At 46.4% G+C, this 19,988-nt stretch overlaps 1 protein-coding gene across 1 annotated transcript in view; it reads right to left on the reverse strand.

The window, feature by feature from the left end:
• Nucleotides 1-19,988, reverse strand: part of FAM3B (FAM3 metabolism regulating signaling molecule B) — a 62,906-nt gene that overhangs the window by 26,664 nt on the left and 16,254 nt on the right. The window contains exon 3 of the mRNA XM_040232220.1: nucleotides 4,466-4,589. Within this exon, the coding sequence (XP_040088154.1) occupies nucleotides 4,466-4,589 (124 nt within the window). The remainder of the gene's footprint in view (nucleotides 1-4,465; nucleotides 4,590-19,988) is intronic.

Consider the following 19,988-nt stretch of genomic DNA (forward strand, 5'->3'; position numbering starts at 1 on the left):
AAAAAAAACCCAAAAAATCTACAGAACAAGTGAAAACATAATAATAATAATTTTTTTTTTTATTCACTTCTGTCAGAGTCCTTTCCTTCGCTTGGAGTCATAGTCCACCTCTCCTCCCTAGAATGCCCTTCAACACTGTGCTCATCTCTGGACCTGCTGTGGGGGCAGCTCAGATTGTAATCTGGTCCTACTCCTGTGCGTTCTTGCCTCAGAGCTAGTGTGTTTTCTTTTGTGGGAGCTCTCAGTGCCCTTTTACATATTTCATAGACATAGTCTGCCTAGTTGATTGTGTGGATTTTATCTGCAGCTTGTACAGCTGATGGGAAGGTTTTGGGTCTTCTTCCTTAGCCACCCTGCCCCTGGGTTTCAATTGTGGTTTTATTTCCACCTCTGCATGTGGCTCGTCCACTGGGGTTTGCTTCTGAGGCTTCCCTGGAGGATTTGGGTTTGCCCCTGTGAGGGCCAGGTGTGGAGGTCATGAAGCTGCTTGGGTCGCAGGGGTTCTGGCAGCACCAGGTAGCTCAGGGGAGTTGGCGGCTAGGGCAGCAGGAAATACAGTGTTCTAGAAGGGTATGGCAACCAGTATTGACAATATGTTCCAGTGTTCTTGCCTGGAGAACCCCACTGACAGAGAAGCCTGGCAGGCCACAGTCCACAGGGTCACAAAGAGCCGGACACGACCAAAGCGACCCTGTGCACACGGATGAAAGACTTTTTTGCCTGTGGCAGCTCTGCCCCCGTGAGAGTTGAGCATGAAGGTGGTGCAGCTGTTTGACTTGAGGCGACCCTGGCGGCGCCAAGTGTGCAGGGACACAGACTGTCTTCACTGCAGGAGTTATGGCTCTATCAGAGTCTTTTTTTGAGCCTCTTGTAGCTGGCGATCAGAAGGCCTCTTTGGCCGGTGTTTCTCCATAACTCTGCCCATTCAGACACTTAGAGGGCTCCCTTGCCTGGGGTCCTTCTCTGTTGTTAGGTGCATCAGGCACACAGAGGAGGCCCCTCTGACTGGGGTCCTACTCTGTAAATAGGCACATTAGGCACTTAAAGGAGCACCCTGCATGGGGTCCTGCTCTGTAGTTCAGTGCATCAGGCGTTTGACAGGCCAGCCTCTCCATTGTTCACCTGCCAGTGCTGGTGTGTCGGGAGAGAGAGGCTATGGTGATGGCTCCACCCACTGCGTGTGACTCAGCAGTATCACCTTGCTCCCATGGCTGCCCGGCTTTTCTCCACAAGCATTTCCCACCACAATCTTTCCCCTCACATCCCCTCAATCCATCTCTCCTCAGTCATCAGCAGCCCTCGCCCCGGGATTGCTCCACAATCCCTAAACTCCAGCTCCTAGCCGCTGTGTCTTCCCGAGGACCTGCGTCCCAGTCTGGGGTATGTATGGCTGCCGCAAGGACTGTCTGATTCTCATTCCATTTAGGCTGCCACAGATCAGCTGTTTCACTCTCAGCCCTAAATGTCTCTCCTCTGATGTGGGGATCGGACCCCGGCTTCAGTCCCCCACCCGCCGAGGTCCAGTCCTACTAACACTCCTGTTTTTCCCCGTAGTTCCTTCATGCTAGTGAGTTTCGCATGGTTCTATATATTCTTTTCCACTGGTCAGGTACTCCTGTCGGCTCTCAGCTGGTGTTTGCATGCATTTCTGTGTCTGAAGGTGTGTTCCTGATGTATCTGTGGAGAGAGATGTACTCCACGTCCACCTACGCCTCTGCCAGCTTGTTCTCTCCTACACCAGTGGTTCTTAATGGGGTGGGGAGTAGGATTATGTCACCCTGGGGACCCGTGACAATATCTGGGATGAGTGCTGTAGTCATAGCCAGAGGGAGGGGGGAAGGCTCTGTGGCTCCAGTGGGTGGAGGCCTGGGGAATCGCCAAGCCTGCAATGCCCAGTGTGGCCCCCACCGCACAGAACCAGCAGGCCCTTGTGTCCATGGGGTTGAGGCGGAGAACCCTGAACTGTGATGTCAGCTTCTTGGGCAGGGTCCCTCCACTGAGGGCCTCACCCTGGGGGTTCATCGGTAGATGAACGTTTGTCAATAAACTGTCTGGCAGAGTGAGTGGGGCTTGGAGAAGGGATGGACCTGTAGAGCGGCTGTTTCTACCCAACTCACAAATACTGAACAAAGGATATGCCAGGACTGACTAAGGCGTGTGGAACTGAATCTGACCCCCTCTCTGAGCGTGCTGCCCGCTCCCTGGTGGACGAGGTGTGTGCAGAGACAAGCGACTGGGACGGAGGGAGGAAAATGCGGATGAGCCAAGTGCTCTGGGCAACAAGCAACCAACAAAGAAGGGAGGGTGGGCCTGGCTTTCGGGGAATTGGTGGGATGACTCCAAATGACCTCCTGCTCAGGGTTAGGAGCACTCAGTTTCTTTTATCTGCAGTAATCACTTAATTACCCAAACCACCCTTAAGTTGGGTGTTGTGCGTTACCCTGTGTTCCCTCAAAGTTCAAATGTTATACTAATCCTAAGAACCTCAGAATGTGACCTCATTTGGATACAGGACCTTTAAGGAGATGACTCATTTAAAACAAGTTCTTTAGAGTGACCCTAATTCAATATGAAACAGCCTCTTGATGAGGGTGAAAGAGGAGAGTGAAAAAGGTGGCTTAAAACTCAACATTCAAAAAACTAAGATCATGGAATCTGGTCCTACCACTTCATGGCAAATAGAAGGGGACAATGTGGAAACAGTGACAGATTTTATTTTCTTGAGCTCCAAAATCACTGTGGATGGTGGCTGCAGCCATGAAATTAAAAGACACTTGACCCTTGGAAGGAAAGTTATGACAAACCTAGACAGTGTATTAAAAAGTAGAGACATAATTTTGCTGACAAAGCTAGTCCAAGCTATAGTTTTTCCAGCAATCATCATTTATGGATGTGAGATTTGGACCATAAAGAAGGAGGAGCATCGAAGAATTAATGCTTTCAAATTGTAGTGTTGGAGAAGATGCTTGAGAGTCCCTTGGACAGTAAGGAAATCAAACCAGTCAATTCTAAAGGAAATCAACCCTGAAAATTCTTTGGAAGAACTGATGCTGAAGCTGAAGCTCTAATACTTTGGCCACCTCATGTGAAGAATCAACTCATTGGAAAAGACCCTGATGCTGGGAAAGATTGAAGGCAGGAGGAGAAGGGGGAGACAGAGGATGAGATGGTTGGATGGCATCACCGACTTAATGAACAGGAGTTTGAGCAAACTCCAGGAGATAGTGAAGAACAGGGATCCTGGTGTGCTGCGGTCCATGGGGTCACAACAAATTGAACATGACTTAGCAACTGAACAACAACAGCAATCCAATATGAACGGTGTCCTTTCAAAGAGGGGAAGTTGGGACCAAGACACAAGGAGGGAAGGTGATGTGAAGACCCAGGGTGAAAATGGCATCTGCAAGTCAAGGGGAGAGCCTGAGACAGACATTCCCCTGCAGCTCCAGAAGGAACCAGCCCTGGCCACCCCTTGATCTTGACGTTTGGTTTCCAGAGTGTGAGAGAATGAATGTCTGTTGCTTAAGCTGCACTGTCTGTGTACTTTGTTCTGCAGCTCTAGCCACGGAACACGCTGGCCTAGGACAGTTCCAAGTGCCAGGGATTAGTGGGCTATTAAGGGTAAGGCAGTTGCAGGGAACCCGGACTGAGTTGAGCAAGGGGTGTGGGCTGCAGGGAGAGATGACACTGACTTTATTCCAGGAGGGTGAGACTCAAAACCCAAATGCAGGACAGCTATGTCCTGAGTTTTGGTGTTTCCCTGATTTTGAAGGGAAGAGTACAAAATATATGCTGACGTTTGTGCTGTGTGTGTGCAAGTGTGCTAAGTTGCTTCGGTTGTGTCTGACTCTGATCCTAGGGACTGGAGCCTGCCAGGCTCCTCTGTCCACGGGATTCTCCAGGCAAGAGTACTGGAGTGGGTTGCCATTTCCTTCTCCAGGGGATCTTCCTGACCCAGGGACTGAACTCCCACGTCTCACATCTTCTGCATTGACAGGTGGGTTCTTTACCACTAGTGCCGCCTGGGAAGCCCTGAGTTTTGTGCTGACTGCTGTCAAATGGAAGCTCAACATGTGACACATAAAACCACGACAGACAATGCACATGTCCCCACCCACCGTAGGCACAGTGGGCTGTCTCATCTCCCCTCGGATGCCCCTAGCCTCTGCCTGAAGTCCAGGACATGCCCTTCTCTCCTGGGACAGGCTTGCTGCCTAGTCAGTTTCAGATTCTGCCTGCAATGTGGGAGACCTGGGTTCGATCCCTGGGTTGAGAAGATCCCCTGGAGAAGGAAATGGCAACTCACTCCAGTATCCTTCCCTGGAGAATCCAATGGACAGAGGAGTCCATAGGGTCAGGAAGAGTCAGACACAACTGAGCGACTTTCATTTTCACTTTTTAGCCTCAGAGAAGGCAAACAACCACGCGGGGGAGCTAGGCTTTCCTTTCTCGCACTGATACTTACATCTCATCCTCAAAGCAGATCTTGGCGTATTTGTCCCTGCCACCCCCGCTGAGCAACCGGTAAGCATAGCTGTCTGCAGGACACGGGGACCAGTGGTCACATTTTTGCCTTTTTGGGGTTGGGGCTGCAACAAACAGGAATATAACAGTTAGCACCACACAGTATTGATCAGGAGAAGCCACTGCTTGGCCATGAATGGCAGTTTGTCTGTCCCAGAACTTCATATTGGCAAATCCCAGGAGTGGTAGAGAGCTTCTCAGGTGGCTCAGATGGTGGAGAATCCACCTACAACACAGGAGACCTCGGTTTAATCCCTGGGTTGGGAAGATCCCCCAGAGGAGGGAAAGGCCTCCCATGCCAATAGTGGTAGAGGAAAACTGGGAAGATGTGAAGCTAATTGAACCTGCTTTTGTCTTCAAATAGCAAATATGCAAAAGGAGGGGATGCTGAGCAGGTGGAACCATTTAAAAGGAGTTGGGAATCACTCTTAATCGTTAAGCATGCTGGTGAACCAACCAGTAGCCTGTGGAACATCTATCCAGCTTCTGAATTTACATACCTGAAACACACACATGCCGCGGGCCAGCGTGAGGAACTTCGCCCATGGCAAAGGTCATGAGGAAGAAGGCTTGGCATACGCAAAAGCGTGATCAAGCCTCAGGAAACCCCCTGTTCCTGAGCATCTAACCCCAAAACCAGAGTCTGTTTTATGCTCTCACCTACACCTCTGACTTTACGGGGGGCTCTCCCCCATAGCCGTTTCTCTCAGAGAAGGAGTAAACGTGCAGCTCCAAGTCAATAAAAATTCCTGGGCGTGACAAGAGTGTTTCAGCTTACGGACTCCTCTGAAGGTTATCTAGCCCGCCTGTCTAGGTTCGTCCGGCCACATGTGATTGTTTACAGCCTCCCAACCTGAGAGGCATGAGATGTTTTAGACTTACTAAAGGCAAATTCTTTTGGGGAGTTAGAAATTATTAGTATAGTGGGTTGGTTAGGAATTATATTGGTGAAGCATTTTTCATTTGTTGTGTCAATAATTGCTGCTAATTCTCTCCCCTGGGTGGGACAAGGATGTCTCAGGTCAAACCTCTCTGCTGACAGACTAGCTTGTGTGACAGGATTATCCATACTCCTGCCACATGATTGTTTACTACCTCTTAACCATAAACAGCACAGAGAGTTTTGGAGTATTTTGAGAGTTTTAATTAGCATAGGGCTTTTTCTTCCTGTGGAGTCGATTGCCGCCAGGCCTCCATATCCTTAGGCACCTGGGAATATATTAATCAATGTATTTGGAATATAGAAAAAGAAATATAGTAGTTTTTAAGGTTAGCAATACTAGACTTTTTGAGTTAATGAATTTTCTCTTTTGTAATAGATCACTGTGCTTTGTTATAAATCACTGTGTCCTTGCTATGTAAAAATGTAACTTTATCACTATCTTAAGACTAAATAGATCTTAAGGGGAGCATTGGTGAAAGGATTTTCATTTGTTGGGCTGATGTTTGCCGCTAAATCTCCATGTTCCCTGCCCTTATAATGAATATAACTAACATATAGGAGAAATAAGTATTAACCTTTAAGATTAATCATGTTAACCTTGGGTTAAATAAATTCCTTTCTTGATTGTAACTCACTACATCCTCACCGTATAGGAATGTAACTTTATTTGGAGGGTGGTGCCTGGTTTAAGAAAAAACACCCTTGGAAGAAATAAGTTTTTTGGTTATCAGAAAGAAAGGATCATAAAATCCCTAAGACCTTTTTATGTGAAGCACCTGATTTTGATAAAGGTCAGGACTGCTGACCCCCACGTGACTCTGTATTCATCTCTATGTGTAACGAAAGGTATATAAGCAAACCCCAAAATAAAGAAATTGGATCAGTTTCTGGAAAGACTGATTCCCCCATGTCACTTCTTTCTTGCTCCCCGTTTTTCTGGCTGAATTCCCATCTGGAGCATGGATGCTATTCCACGTAAACCAAGTTATTCAGCCTCTTTTCTCCACTAATTCTCCTACTACACTATCCGTTTCTAATCTCTCTATATCTCTGTAATTAAATATGTATTTTTCCAAGAACGCCAACTCCGTCCCCACCTTCAAATCACCCTGGATTTGCCACACACACACACACACACACACACTCCTGACCACTGTTAGTCCTGCCCCCAGGGCACAGGTGCAAGACCTTGTACCAAGGCCAGAAGTAGAGCCCAGAAACAAGGTCACCCCATCGTTGCCAAAAGCCGCCCCTTGATCCTCATGAATAGGCTTCCTGACCCCATATTAGGCAAAAATGCCCTTCCCAGTGCTCACCCTAACCAATCAACTAATGCCACCCTTCCAGCAGAAATTTTCTTTGTCTTGAGGCTACAAAAATTGGCTCCTAACCCACGAAAGGGGTCGGCTCTCCCTGGTCTGTCAGGAGGGATCGGCTTGCTAGCTCGCAGCACCCACATTATCTCTCCTCTTGGGTCTGTATAAACTCACTCCCTTCTGAGACGCTCTGTGTCTGGAAACTCTTTTCCAACCCACGTTTGGACTGCCTCCACACTGCCACTCTGGCCCTGGCTGACCCCTCTCCTTTCCCTTAAGCCTGAGACACTGAGGTTTTCTGCCTGGGCTGCTATGTCAGTGGTGGCAGGCCCCGGAGATGTCTTGCCCAGCAATAGAGGGCAGCAGTCGGGGAGGGTGGGGTCAGCCAGCCCGGGGCACTACCTGCATCTCCCACTGCTGGGTGCCTGTTGCCATCACTTGTGTCTCCCTCCTTTCACAGGTGTGGCTGTCTGTCATCACCCACAGAACCCAGAGTCTTGTGCTGGGCTCAAATTGTAATCCTGACTCTCCAGAAAAAAAAAAATCAGAAAATGCTCCCATTCCTCCAGTTTGAGTGGGGACTGCCTTATGGATCCCTCCAGCACTCTTCTGTTTCATCTACCTGGATGAAAGCTCGGCTGGCAGGGTGGCTGGGAGGCCCTGCTGGGGGAGTCAGGACTACCCTGTGAGTGCTGTGATCGCTGGGTGCCATGGGGCTGAGCTGGACCAGTGCTGAGCTGCTTGGGGATCATGGGGATGCTGGTGCATGCCTATTCCTGGTGCCCAGGAGGCCACAGAGTTCTTGGGGGGAGTGCACCCCAATATCACACTTAGCTCTTCACATCTTTCTTCCCCTCACTTGCACTACCCCCCATCACCAAAGCTCCAACCCACCTTGCCCTGTCCAGCTTGCCCTGTTTTATTTTCTTTTGCTTAGCCCTCATCACTGTTTAACATCCCATAGTTTCTTTTTCAAAAGCTTCTCCATGAGGACAAGGATGTCACCTGCTCATTTTCACTGCACCCCCAGCACCTAGTGGGTGTGCAGCACAAGCAGCTGCTCCATCAACATGTTGAACAAATATATAATGGAGCAGGACCCTGTGGAGCCTTCCTGGGCCAGATCCCCACTCTCCCCCTGGCCCCAGAGTCCTCTGCCTGCCTCTTGTCTGTAGAAAAGCTTAGTCTCCCAGGACTCCCCAGAGTCACAAAAGCCTGACTCAAGAATTAATGATCAAAGGTATGTGATTGTATAGTGACAAAAGTAGCAGTTGGGCCAGGAGAATTGGTAACAGTTCAAACAGTAAATCAGCCATATGGCAGTAACAGAATCTTTAGTTCCTCCCTGAAGTACACAACAGGGGTAACAGTGTCTCATGCAGGTCACTGAGTTCTTTTACAGCTTCTAAAACCACCACCAAAAGGAAGAGGTTAACTACCCAATGGCTACTGTGTGTGTTTTAAGTTGCTTCAGTCGTGTCCGACTCTTTGTGACCCTATGGACTGTATCCCACCAGGCTTCTCTGTCCATGGGATTCTCCAGGCAAGAATACTGGAGTCTTCCCTACCCAGGAATTGAACCCACATCTCTTACATCTACCTGCAAGGGCAAGCAGGTTCTTTACCACTAGTGCCAGCTGGGAAGCCACCCGATGACCATTAGGAGCATGTATATTCCAGACCCACTGGAGCCTCAGGAGTGATTACGTTAACCCCTGGTACCCTGCCCTGTTACCCCACTCTCAGCCAATCAGAGAACTGTGCACAAGTTGAGCATGTACTCTAAGGCTCTCTCCCTCACGTCGCCTTTAAAAATGCTCCCCTGAAACCCACTAGAAAGTTCTAATCTTTTGAGCACTAGCTGCCTGGACTCCTTGCTTTGCACCTGGAATAAATGCTGTACTTTCTGGCAGTACAACCCAGTGTCAGCAGATTGGCTTTACTGCAAGAAGGTGAGCGTATCAAGGTTTGGTTTGGTAACAAATGAATGGACATCTGGCCCTTTGATGAGGCAGAAACCTGTACTTACTTTGGCAGAAAACTCAGAGCCACTGAACCTGTTCCCCCACTACAAAAGGGATGAGCAATCTGGAGTCAGGGCTTTCTGTACATGTGCTACAGCAGCTCTGGTTTGCTTTTAGTAATAACAAAGGACCTTGGGATTTTATCTTTTTTAATCTAATTTCTGAAGAAAAAAAATTGAAACTAATAGAAAGGCAAAAAGAAGGGAAAAAGTCTTATGTATTATTCTAAGTAATCATCACTGTTTTCTCTTTTGGTATATTTTCTTCTGGACTTTTCTATGCCTGCAGAGGACATCTGCAAAGTTGGAAAACATGGATTAACAATATATAAACAGTTTATCTATAATATATATAAACATATATGTTAACTTACTTACATTTTCATAGATTATAATATACTAAATACATTTTTTCTTAATCTCCAGTTACCTAAATTTAAAGCAAGTTGTCCAACTATTAACATGTGAAAGTGCTATAAATACAGTATCTTCTCAATGTTTCTAGGTTTTGAACATGAAAGTGTATTTATTTTAGTTTTTTAAAAAATTAACAGTAATGCTCATTACTTTGAATTCAGGGGTAGTTTATCTAAAAACACACTGAGCATAATATTTAAAACTGTAACTAACACACTGCCTAAAGTCTGTTTCCAGACTTTGCTGATGTCCTGAGGATGCACAGTTGATTCCTGACTTATGATGGTTCATCTTTATGAGGGTGTGAAAGAAATATGAATTCAGAGAAAACTATACTTTGAATTGTGAATTTCTATCCTTTCCCAGGGCTTCCCTGGTGGCTCAATGGTAAAGAATCTGAATATTCATTGGAAGGACTATTGCTGAGGCTCCGATACTTTGGCCACATGATGTGAAGAGCTGACTCACTGGAAAAGACCCTGATGCTGGGAAAGATTGAGGGCAGGAGGAGAAGGGGACGACAGAGAATGAGATGGTTAGGCAGCATTGCCGACTCAATGGACATGAATTTGAGCAAACTCTGGGAGATAGTAAAGGACACAGGAACCTGGCATGCTGTAGTCCATGGGGTCGCAGAAAGTGGACACGACTTAATGACTGAACAACAACAACCATCCTGTCCCACCTAGTGCTGTGTGGTCCAGTGCCTTTGTGATGCTGGCCAGTGGCAGTCACAGCGCCTCCCAGTCAACCACATGATCACAAGGGTGAATAACCACTATGTGGACAGCCATTCTTTTTTTTGTTTGTTTTCAGCAAATTACAGGAGATAATCAACACAATTATAAATAGACTTTGTGATAGATGAGTTTGCCCACCTGTCGGCTAATGTACATGTTCTGTGCCCAGTTAAGGTAAACTTGGCTAAGCTAGGATGTTCAGGTGTATTAAAGACAGTTTTGACCTGTGATATTTTCAACTTATGATAGGTTTATTGGGATGCAACTCTATTGTAAATCAAGGAAGCAGGACTTCCCTGATAGTCCAGTGGTTAAGAATCAGTCTGCCAGTGTAGGGGACTCAGATTTGATCCCTCCTCTGGGAAGATCCTACATTCACGGAGTAGCCACAACTACTGAATCCACAAGCCACAGTTACTGAAGCTTGCATGCCTAGAGCCTGTGCTCCGCAAGGAGAGCAGTCACTGCAATAAGAGGCCCCCACTTGCTGCAACTAGAGAAAGCTCACGAGCAGCAACGAAGACCCAGCACAGGCCCCCAAAAGATAAGTCAAGGAAGCTCTGTCCTCAGTCTAGAAAGAACACTCCTAAAGTGGGATCCACATGCATCCTGCCTGCATTTCTCTTCCCGAGGACACAGACTTGCTCAGTGGACCCTGCTGTTCTTGATAGAACTTCTCTGAGGTTCACTGTGCCAGCCCCCTGCTCTTGGAGAAAGGCAACATTTCCAGGGCCTTCCCTGGTGGGTCAGAGGTTAAAGCATCTGCCTGGAACGCTGGAGACCTGGGTTTGATCCCTGGGTCAGGAAGATCCCCTGGAGAAGGAAATGGCAACCCACTCTAGTATTCTTGCCTGGAGAATCCCATGGAGGGAGGAGCCTGGTAGGCTACAGTCCATGGGGCCGCAAGAGTCGGACACGACTGAGCGACTTCACTTCACTTCACTTCACTGCCATCATCACCATGCTGTCGGGTGCCCTGGCTACATAACCCACTTGTCCTCACCAAGTGCTGGGCGTGCAGACAGCTGTGGTGTGACCAGCAAGATGGAAGGTCTAATACGGCCCAGCCCCGGTGTTGCTTAAAATATCCCATCATGGGGACACTGTACCTCCTGACTACCAGTGGAAGTGGTAGTTTGGAGACAGAATGAGAGCAGATTAGTATGGAAGGCAGGGCATGGAACTGGAAATGGCATTTTACTCCATTTTTAAGCAGCTGGAAAAACAGAAGCAAACAGGGCCTGGTAACATCACAAATAAGTGGGACAAATATTCCCACAGGGTGAGAGAGGCAGCCTGTCTTCCGGAACCTGGGCAAAGCATCATCCACACTGCTTCTGAGGGTCCATGGTTGCCAACAACGTCCTGGGTGTAACCAACCATGTTCTCAGCCATTAACCCTGTGCCCACTCCAGTGTTCTTGCCTGGAGAATCCCAGGGACGGAGGAGCCTTGTAGACAGCCGTCCATGGGGTCGCACAGAGTCGGACACGACTGAAGGCGACTTAGCAGCAGCAGCAGCAGCTGTCTCCTGAGCAGACCTGCTCCGTAAGGGATTCCATGACGCAACCCAGATAGCAGAGAGAAGTTAAACTCAGGTGAGGAATGCAACTTCTGAGTAACAGGGAAGGAGAAGGCCATAAGGCAAGAGAGCCCGTTTTGCAAAAATGTTGGGAAGATTCAAAAAATAACCTGTGTTTTTATGATTCAGCTAAGGGCTGTGCCTGCAAACATATCAAATGCAGTTTTATGTATTTAATATGATTTCAGTAAGATTCAAATACATTTTTATGCTGAGAAAATAGCAGTGAGTGGTTTCCTTTTTATGGAAGAACAGCTCAATGGCACCTAAGTCCAGTACTCTTGCCTGGGAAATCCCATGGACAGAGGAGCCTCGTAGGCTACAGTCCATGGGGTCACTAAAATGGGGACACGACTGAGTGACTTCACTTTCACTTTTCACTTTCATGCATTGGAGAAGGAAATGGCAACCCACTCCAGTGTTCTTGCCTGGAGAATCCCAGGGACAGGGGAGCCTGGTGGGCTGCTGTCTATGGAGTCGCACAGAGTCGGACACGACTGAAGCAACTTAGCAGCAGCAGCAGCAGCAGCAGCAGCTCATAGTTGATTTACAATGTTGTGTTAGTTTCAGGTGTATGGCAAAGTGCTTCAGTCATATATATATATGTATGTATGTACGTGTGTATATATATACACATACGAGACTTTCCCTGGTAGCTGTTGGTAAAGAATCCGCCTGCAATGTAGGAGACACCGGTTCGATTCCTGGGTTGGGAAGATCCCCTGGAGAAGGAATAGGCTACCCACCCAGTATTCTGGCCTGGAGAATCCCATGGACTGTACAGTCTGTAGGGTTGCAAAGAGTTGGACACAACTGAGCGACTTTCACTTCACATATATATATATGCATATTTGTTGTTCAGTTGCTAAGTCATATTGGACTCTTTGTGACCCCATGAACTACAGTATGCCTGTATACATATACATTATAATAATTAATATGTATTATATACATCATACATTAATATATAACATATCAATGCATATTAATATATAGTATCTATTAATATATGTATCTATTAATATATACTTCTACCAGTGGAGTCATATATATAGTAATATTAATATACTTTATTATAGTTTATTAAAGTATAATACTATATTAAAGTATATTATATTATATTAGTATAGTATATTAAATTATATAGTATATTAAGTATGTATTATGTATATTAAATATGTTAAATATATCAAATATATTATATATACTATATATTAAATGATAGTATATTAAAGTGTGGTGTATTAATATTAATTAATATTAATAAAGTATTAACATACTTTATTAATATATTAATATAATATAGTGTATATATTATATACTGTTTTTATATAATATATACACTATATATTATATTTAATATGTATTATATATACATATTTATAGGCTTCCTTGGTGGCCCAGATGGTAAAGAATCTGCCTGTAGTATGGGAGGCCGAGTTTGATCCCTGGGTTGGGAAGATCCCCTGAAGAAGGAAATGGCAACCCATTTCAGAATTTTTACCTGGAGAATCCCTTGGACAGAGGAGCCTGGCGGGCTACAGTCCATGGTGTCACAAACAGTGCCTAACACTTTCACTTTCATATATATATATATATATAAAGTTTATTTCTCCTAGAAATAAGCTGTGTCACTGAGCCAGTGGGCAGTCACTCTGCGCCCTTCTTTTCTCAGCTCTGGCAGCAACAGGCTCTTGAGCCCCAGGTCTGACCTCTGCGTGCCCCTGCATGACAGGCGCCTGAGGCAAGAGCAGCAGGCTGCCAGCTGAGAGCAGGTGGAAGGAAGGCGGGAGCTGGCAGTTCTCTGAGAAGCACAGCTGCACAACGGCCTAGTGTGCTTGGGCACCAGGGAGTTGGGGTTCCTCCCCTCAACAGGCCCTTGTTCCTCCTCCTGCCCGTCAGAAAGAAAAAATAAGGTCAGCCCTCCCTCCTCTCTCCGTGGATTCCACATCTTGGACTCAACCAACCAGGAATTGAAAAGATTTTTAAAAATTCCTGAAAGACCTGAAAAGCAAAACTTGAATTTGCATCTGGCAGGCAATGCTTTACATAGCATTTACATTGTATTTACAACTATTGACATGTCATTTACATTGTACTAGGCATTGTATGTAACCTAGCTATGATTTAAAGTATGTAGGAGGATTGTTAAGACAGCAACTCCTCAGAGTTCTCATCACAATTTTTTTTTTCTATTTCTTTAACTTTGTGTTTAAATGAGATGGTGAATATTTACTAACTTGTGCAAACCATCGCATGATGTATGTAAGTCTAGTTTAGTCATCGTGCTGCACACCTTAAACTTGGTTGTTCAGTCGCTCAGTCATGTCCGACTCTTTGTGACCTCATAGACTGTAGCCTGCCAGGCTCCTCTGTCCATGGGATTATCCAGGCAAGGATACTGGAGTGGGTTGCCATGCCCTCCTCCAGGGGATCTTCCTGACCCAGGGACTGAACCCGTGTCTCTCGCATTGCCGGGTGGATTTTTTACTAGTGACCACCAGAGAAGCCTCCAAATGTATGCAGTGCTGTAGATCAATTATGGGATTCCCTGGTAGCTCAGCTGGTAAAGAATCTGCCTGTATATCAATTATTTTGCAATAAAATTGAAAGAAAAAGAGATGAAGTATAAAGGAGGATGTGGGTGGGTAACATGTAGAAATTGTGCCATTTTACATAAGGCACCTGAGCATCTATCTGCAGAGGTCCTAGAATCAATCTCCCATAGATAGGGGGGATGACTGTAGTTGTATCAATTGGGCTTGACATTCCAAAGGTCACTGGAAGCCTGAGAAATGCTCGTTACAGCGGCAACTTGCCACTTTGTGCCTGTCCCACTGGGAAACTTGGAAAGCTGGGAACTGCGTGTGTTGCTAAGGATGGCGAGAGACAGGAGCCAGCTCTGGAAACCTGTCAGGCTCGACTGAGTCACCTGAACTGACAGGTGCGCTGTGGTTCCACTCCTGGGTATGTAAATACCAAAAAAAGTTTCAGCCATGTCCACGAGGAGACCTGTGGGGATGTCTGCTACACAGCATCTGTGTGGTGACAAGCTGGAGGCAACGGGGAGCTGTCCCCTATTCCCAAAAGAGAAAGAGGGAAATGCGAGGACTCAAGCCCCAGGCACCATGCAGCCTGAGCAGCCTCAGAGAGGAGGCGCCCACAGCCAGACAGGACCTCCGGCATGGTGCTGAGTGACACCAAGAACCAGGTCCTTGCAGCACCGAAATGCACGCCTGCAAGACACGTGTTCAACAGAAGGGTGTCATTAGATGCATCAGAGGGCTGGGGGACAGTGGGTGATGTCGGAGAGGGAAGTGAGGATAAAGGGAGAAATAAATAAAATGAGAGAGCAAGGAGGAAAGTGGGGGATAGGATGGATTAGGAGATTAGGATTGACATATATACACTATTGTGTATAAGATACACATTAATAACGTATGTATCAAATAGCCGAGAAAAGAAGAGAAGCTAAAGGCAAAGGAGAAAAAGAAAGATATACCCACCTGAATGCAAAGTTCCAAAGAAAGGCAAGGAGAGATAAGAAAGCCTCCTTCAGTGATTGATGCAAAGAAATAGGAGAAAACAATAGAATGGGAAAGACTAGAGATCTCTTGAAGAAAATTAGAGATACCAAGGGAACATTTCATGCAAAGATGGGCTCGATAAAGGACAGAAATGGTATGGACCTGACAGAAGCAGAAGATATTAAGAAGAGGTGGCAAGAAAACACAGACGAACTGTACAAAAAAGATCTTCATGACCCAGATAACCATGATAGTGTGATCACACACCTGGAGCCAGACATCCTAGAATGTAAAGTCTAGGGTGGGCCTTAGGAACCATCACTACAAACAAAGCTAGTGGAGGTGATGGAATTCCAGCTGAGCTATTTCAGGTCCTAAACGATGATGCTGTTAAAGTGCTGCACTCAATGTGGCAGCAAATTTGGAAAACTCAGCAGTGGCCACAGGACTGGAAAAGGTCAGTTTTCATTCCAATCCCAAGGAATGTTCAAACTACCGCACAACTGTACTCATCTCACACACTAGCAAAGTATGCTCAAAATTCTCCAAGCCACGTATCAACAGTATGTGAACTGTGAACTTCCAGATGTTCAAGATGGATTTAGATAGGCAGAGGAACCAGAGATCAAATTGCCAACATTCGCTGGATCATTGAAAAAGCAAGAGAGTTCCAGAAAAACATCTACTTCTGTTTTATTGACTACTCCAAAGCCTTTGACTGTGTGGATCACAAGAAACTATGGAAAATCTTAAAGAGATGGGAATACCAGACCACCTGACCTGCCTCCTGAGAAATCTGTATGCAGTTCAGGAAGCAACAGTTAGAACTGGACATGGAACAATAGACTGATTCCAATTTGGGAAAGGAGTACCTCAAGGCTGTATATTGTCACCCTGCTTTTAACTTACACGCAGAGTACATCATGAGAAGCTCTGGGCTGGAAGAAGCACAAGCTGGAATCAAGATTGCTGGGAGAAATATCAATAACCTCAGATATGCAAATGACACCACCCTATGGCAGAAAGCAAAGAAGAACGAAAGAGCCTCTTGATGAAAGTGAAAGAGGAGAGTGAAAAAGCCGGCTTAAAACTCAACATTCAAAAAACAAAGATCATCACAGCCAGTCCCATCACTTCATGGCAAATAGATGGGGAAACAATGGAAGCAGTGAAAGACTTTATTTTGGGGGGCTCCAAAATCACTGCAGATGGTGACTGCAGGCATGAAATTGAAAGACGCTTGCTCCTTTGAAGAAAAGCTATGACCAACCTAGGCAGCTTATTAAAAAGCAGAGGCATTACTTTGCTGATAAAGGCCCATCTAGTCAAAGTTATAGTCTTTCCAGTAGTCATGTATGGATATGAGAGTTTGACTATAAAGAAAGCTGAGCACTGAAGTATTGATGCTTTTGAGCTGTGGTGTTGGAAAAGACTCTTGAGAGTCCTTTGGACTTCAAGGGGATAAACTAGTCAATCCTCAAGGAAATCAGTCCTGAATATTCATTGGAAGGCTGATGCTGAAGCTGAAACTCCAATCCTTTGGCCACCTGATGCGAAGAACCGACTCATTGGAAAAGACCCTGATGCTGGGAAAGATTGAAGGCAGGAGGAGAAGGGGACAACAGGGGATGAGATGGTTGGATGGCATCACCGACTCAATGGACATGGGTTTGAGCAAGCTCTGGGAGTTGGTGATGGACAGGGAAGCCTGGCATGCTGCAGTCCACGGGGTCACAAAGAGTCAGACAGGACTGAGCAACTGAACTGAACTGAATGTATAAAATGGACTTTCCTGGTGTTGCAGTGTAAAGAATCCACCTGCCAATGTAGGAGACTCAGGTTTGATTTCTGGGTCAGGAAGATCCCTTGGAGAAGGAAATGGCAACTGGCTCCAGTATCCTTGCCTGGAAAATTTTATGGATAGAGGAGCCTGGTGGGCTACGTCCATAGGGTCGCAAAGAGTTAGACACGACTGAGGGACTGAGCACAAACACGTGTATGAGATAGATAATTAACGAGAACCAAGTGTAGAGCACAGGGAACTCTACTCAGTATAATTCAAGGAAGGGATATATGTATATACGTGACTGATTCACTTTGCTGTACAGCAGAAACTAAGGCAACACTGTATTTTTTCCCAATAAAATTTTTTAAAATTAATTAGTTAATTAAATGAGGGTGGCCTGGTCTACAGCAGGTCACCTCTACTCCTAGTCCAGAGGTTCTGACCACTGAAGATGGTTGTCCTCCTGCTCTCTGTCCCTCCCTGGCTCCACCTGTGCTTGCCTCACATCCATCCACTCACCTGCCTGACCTTCCTTCCTACGACACTTGTCCCAGGCCCACCTAGTGATAGTTCTTATTAAAGGGGCAGTGAGGGGCCTGCCCCTCTGCTGGTTTCCCTTGTAACCGATGAGCCCTCCTGGTTCAGTGTCCCCTGTAACTGATAACCTCCCCCTGCCACCAGGATCTGCTCCCTTGGCAGCACAGGGAGTGTGGGTGTCGCCCCAGGACCCTGCCTCCAATGTGTGAGCCCCCCATCCATTAAACCAATGATGTCTGTGTTGCTGACTCTGGGTGCTTTTTTGGGTCTTGAAACTGGGTGAGTGCAGGGCTTGTAGGCCTGCTGGGGGACAGCCCAAAAGGGAGGAAATGAAGGAGTGGGTCAAGGAGGAGAGACGTGGGAAGCCTTACCCCTCAGGGGGAGGGAGACTGTGTGTCTGTCCTGTCCTGGAGGTGAGTACAGAACCTTCCATGAAGTCCTAATATCCCTGTGAAATATGAGAAGGGGAATGCAAGGGTTAATAGTCAGCTACCTGTCGATCTGGCTATGCCATGAGAAGAACAGCATAGGTGAAGAATAAAAGCCAGATATAGCAACTAAGTATAATCTAAACAAAAAGTACATCAGGCTGATTAGTTGGGGTTCTTATGCTTTGCTAAGCTAAGGAGGAACATGGTGTGGACCTTGGAACTCCAGGTCAGCGCAAGTTCAGAAAGCTTGTGTACACACTGATGGTTCTTCTGATGTTCCTGCGAAGATTGCTGACCCCCAGCTGTGTGATGCCCTTGGTACTAGAAGGTAACATAAAAGTACAGAGAAGAGCATTAACTCTGGGATGTGAATGGGGGCATAGGAACATTATGTTATCTAAAAACCAGATACTTTCTGCATGCCAAGAGCTCAATAAAAGCAACGTGAAATCAGTCAGCAGGGCTCTTGATTCTAGAGGTCATCAGTCCCCTGGTCTCATCTTTAAAACACCAATACAGTATACTAACACATATATATGGAATTTAGAAAGACAGTAACGATGACCCTATACACGAGACAGCAAAGAGACACAGATGTATAGAACAGTCTTCTGGACTCTGGGAGAAGGCAAGGGTAGGATGATTTGAGAGAATAGCATTGAAACATGTAAATTATCATATGTGAAACAGATCACCAGTCCAGGTTCGATGCATGAGACAGGGTGCTCAGGGCTGGTGCACTGGGATGACCCTGAGGGGAGGGATGGGATGGGGAGAGAGGCGGGAGGGGGGTTCGGGATGGGGAACACATCTACACCCATGGCTGATTCATGTCAATGTATGGCAGAAACCACCACAATATTGTAAAGTAATTAGCCTCCAATTAAAATGAATAAATTAATTTAAAAAACTTTAATTCTGTCTCTAGTTTCCTTTTTCCAAACTGTGTGTTAACCACTTTCAATCCCTACCTGCTGCTCTGGCCGCAGCAAGTGGTGCCCAACGTGGGGCTCGAAAGTGAAGGATCGCCGAGAAGGAAGCTAAAGTTGAACAATCGTAGCAGGGTCTCGAGGAAGAGTGGGGTGAGGCATCTGGAAATCCCTCTTTGCAGTAACACTCTCTCAGGCATTGAAACCGGGGTTAAGCACGGGAAATTCAAAAAGGTCGGAACAACACCCGCCGTATATATGTCTTGTAAGGCAGCTTTTGAAAGAGGTGGGGCAGCGGGGTGGAGGAGGGGACAAAAATCAGCTGAAGGCCAGCTATTGAAGCTTTTACAAGCCTTTGAGAAACGTTGCTGGCGGTTCCCTTCTTTAGATTAAGGAACATGGGAGAAGGTAGGTAGTGAATTAGAGAAACTTCTTTGCAAGGGAGTGCCCTTGCCTGCATCTATCTGGTCAACTTGGACACTGATAAAATCTGCTTTGGAACCTCTTCCAACCCCTAAAAGCTCAGAAGGGAGTGAGGATGAATGTGAAACCCCATCAGAGGGAGGACCTGAATATACAGAGCCTGAGGGGGTAGAACAAGCTGCAGTTCCTTCTGTGCCTTTGTTTAAGAAAGGAATTTGCTCTGCCTCCTCTTCTTCCCCCTCTTGTCGTAACTGCTGGAGCGGCTCAAGCTTTTGCTTCTTTAGGACAGACAGCAGTTCTGTCACCCCTCCAGAAAGGTTTTTTGGCACGCTCGACAGGAAGGGTGATTTGGAGGTTATGGCTATGGCGTTTCCATTGACAATACATGAACGGATAGCTCCTGGGACAGATCCTAATAATCCCAATGGGGTGTATGAAGCTATACACAAGCAGATTCAAAATATTAAAGGAACGTAAGCAAGCTGTTCAGAATCATGGAGTAAATTCTCCTTTCACTATGGGAATAGAGCAGGGACTAGCTGAGGGTTCCCGTTTGATAACGGCAGCTCATGACCAAGTCAGGTAGATCCCCGTCTCTTCAGATCAACTGGTAGGCAGTGGAAATTGGGGGAGAACTCAAGATCAAGTGCTCAGGGAAGATCAGGCTGTAGAACAGGTGAGGCGACACTGCATTCAGAGCCTGGGAGAAAAGAGGTTCAAGGACAGGCTTTCTTTAAGAGAAGACCTCACCGCTCCAGAGAGACAATCCCTGCTGGAACAACATCTTATCAGTCAGGCCATCTCTGTCATT

Source organism: Oryx dammah, unplaced genomic scaffold (assembly GCF_014754425.2).
Source record: "Oryx dammah isolate SB20612 unplaced genomic scaffold, SCBI_Odam_1.1 HiC_scaffold_2, whole genome shotgun sequence".
NCBI lineage: Eukaryota > Metazoa > Chordata > Mammalia > Artiodactyla > Bovidae > Oryx > Oryx dammah.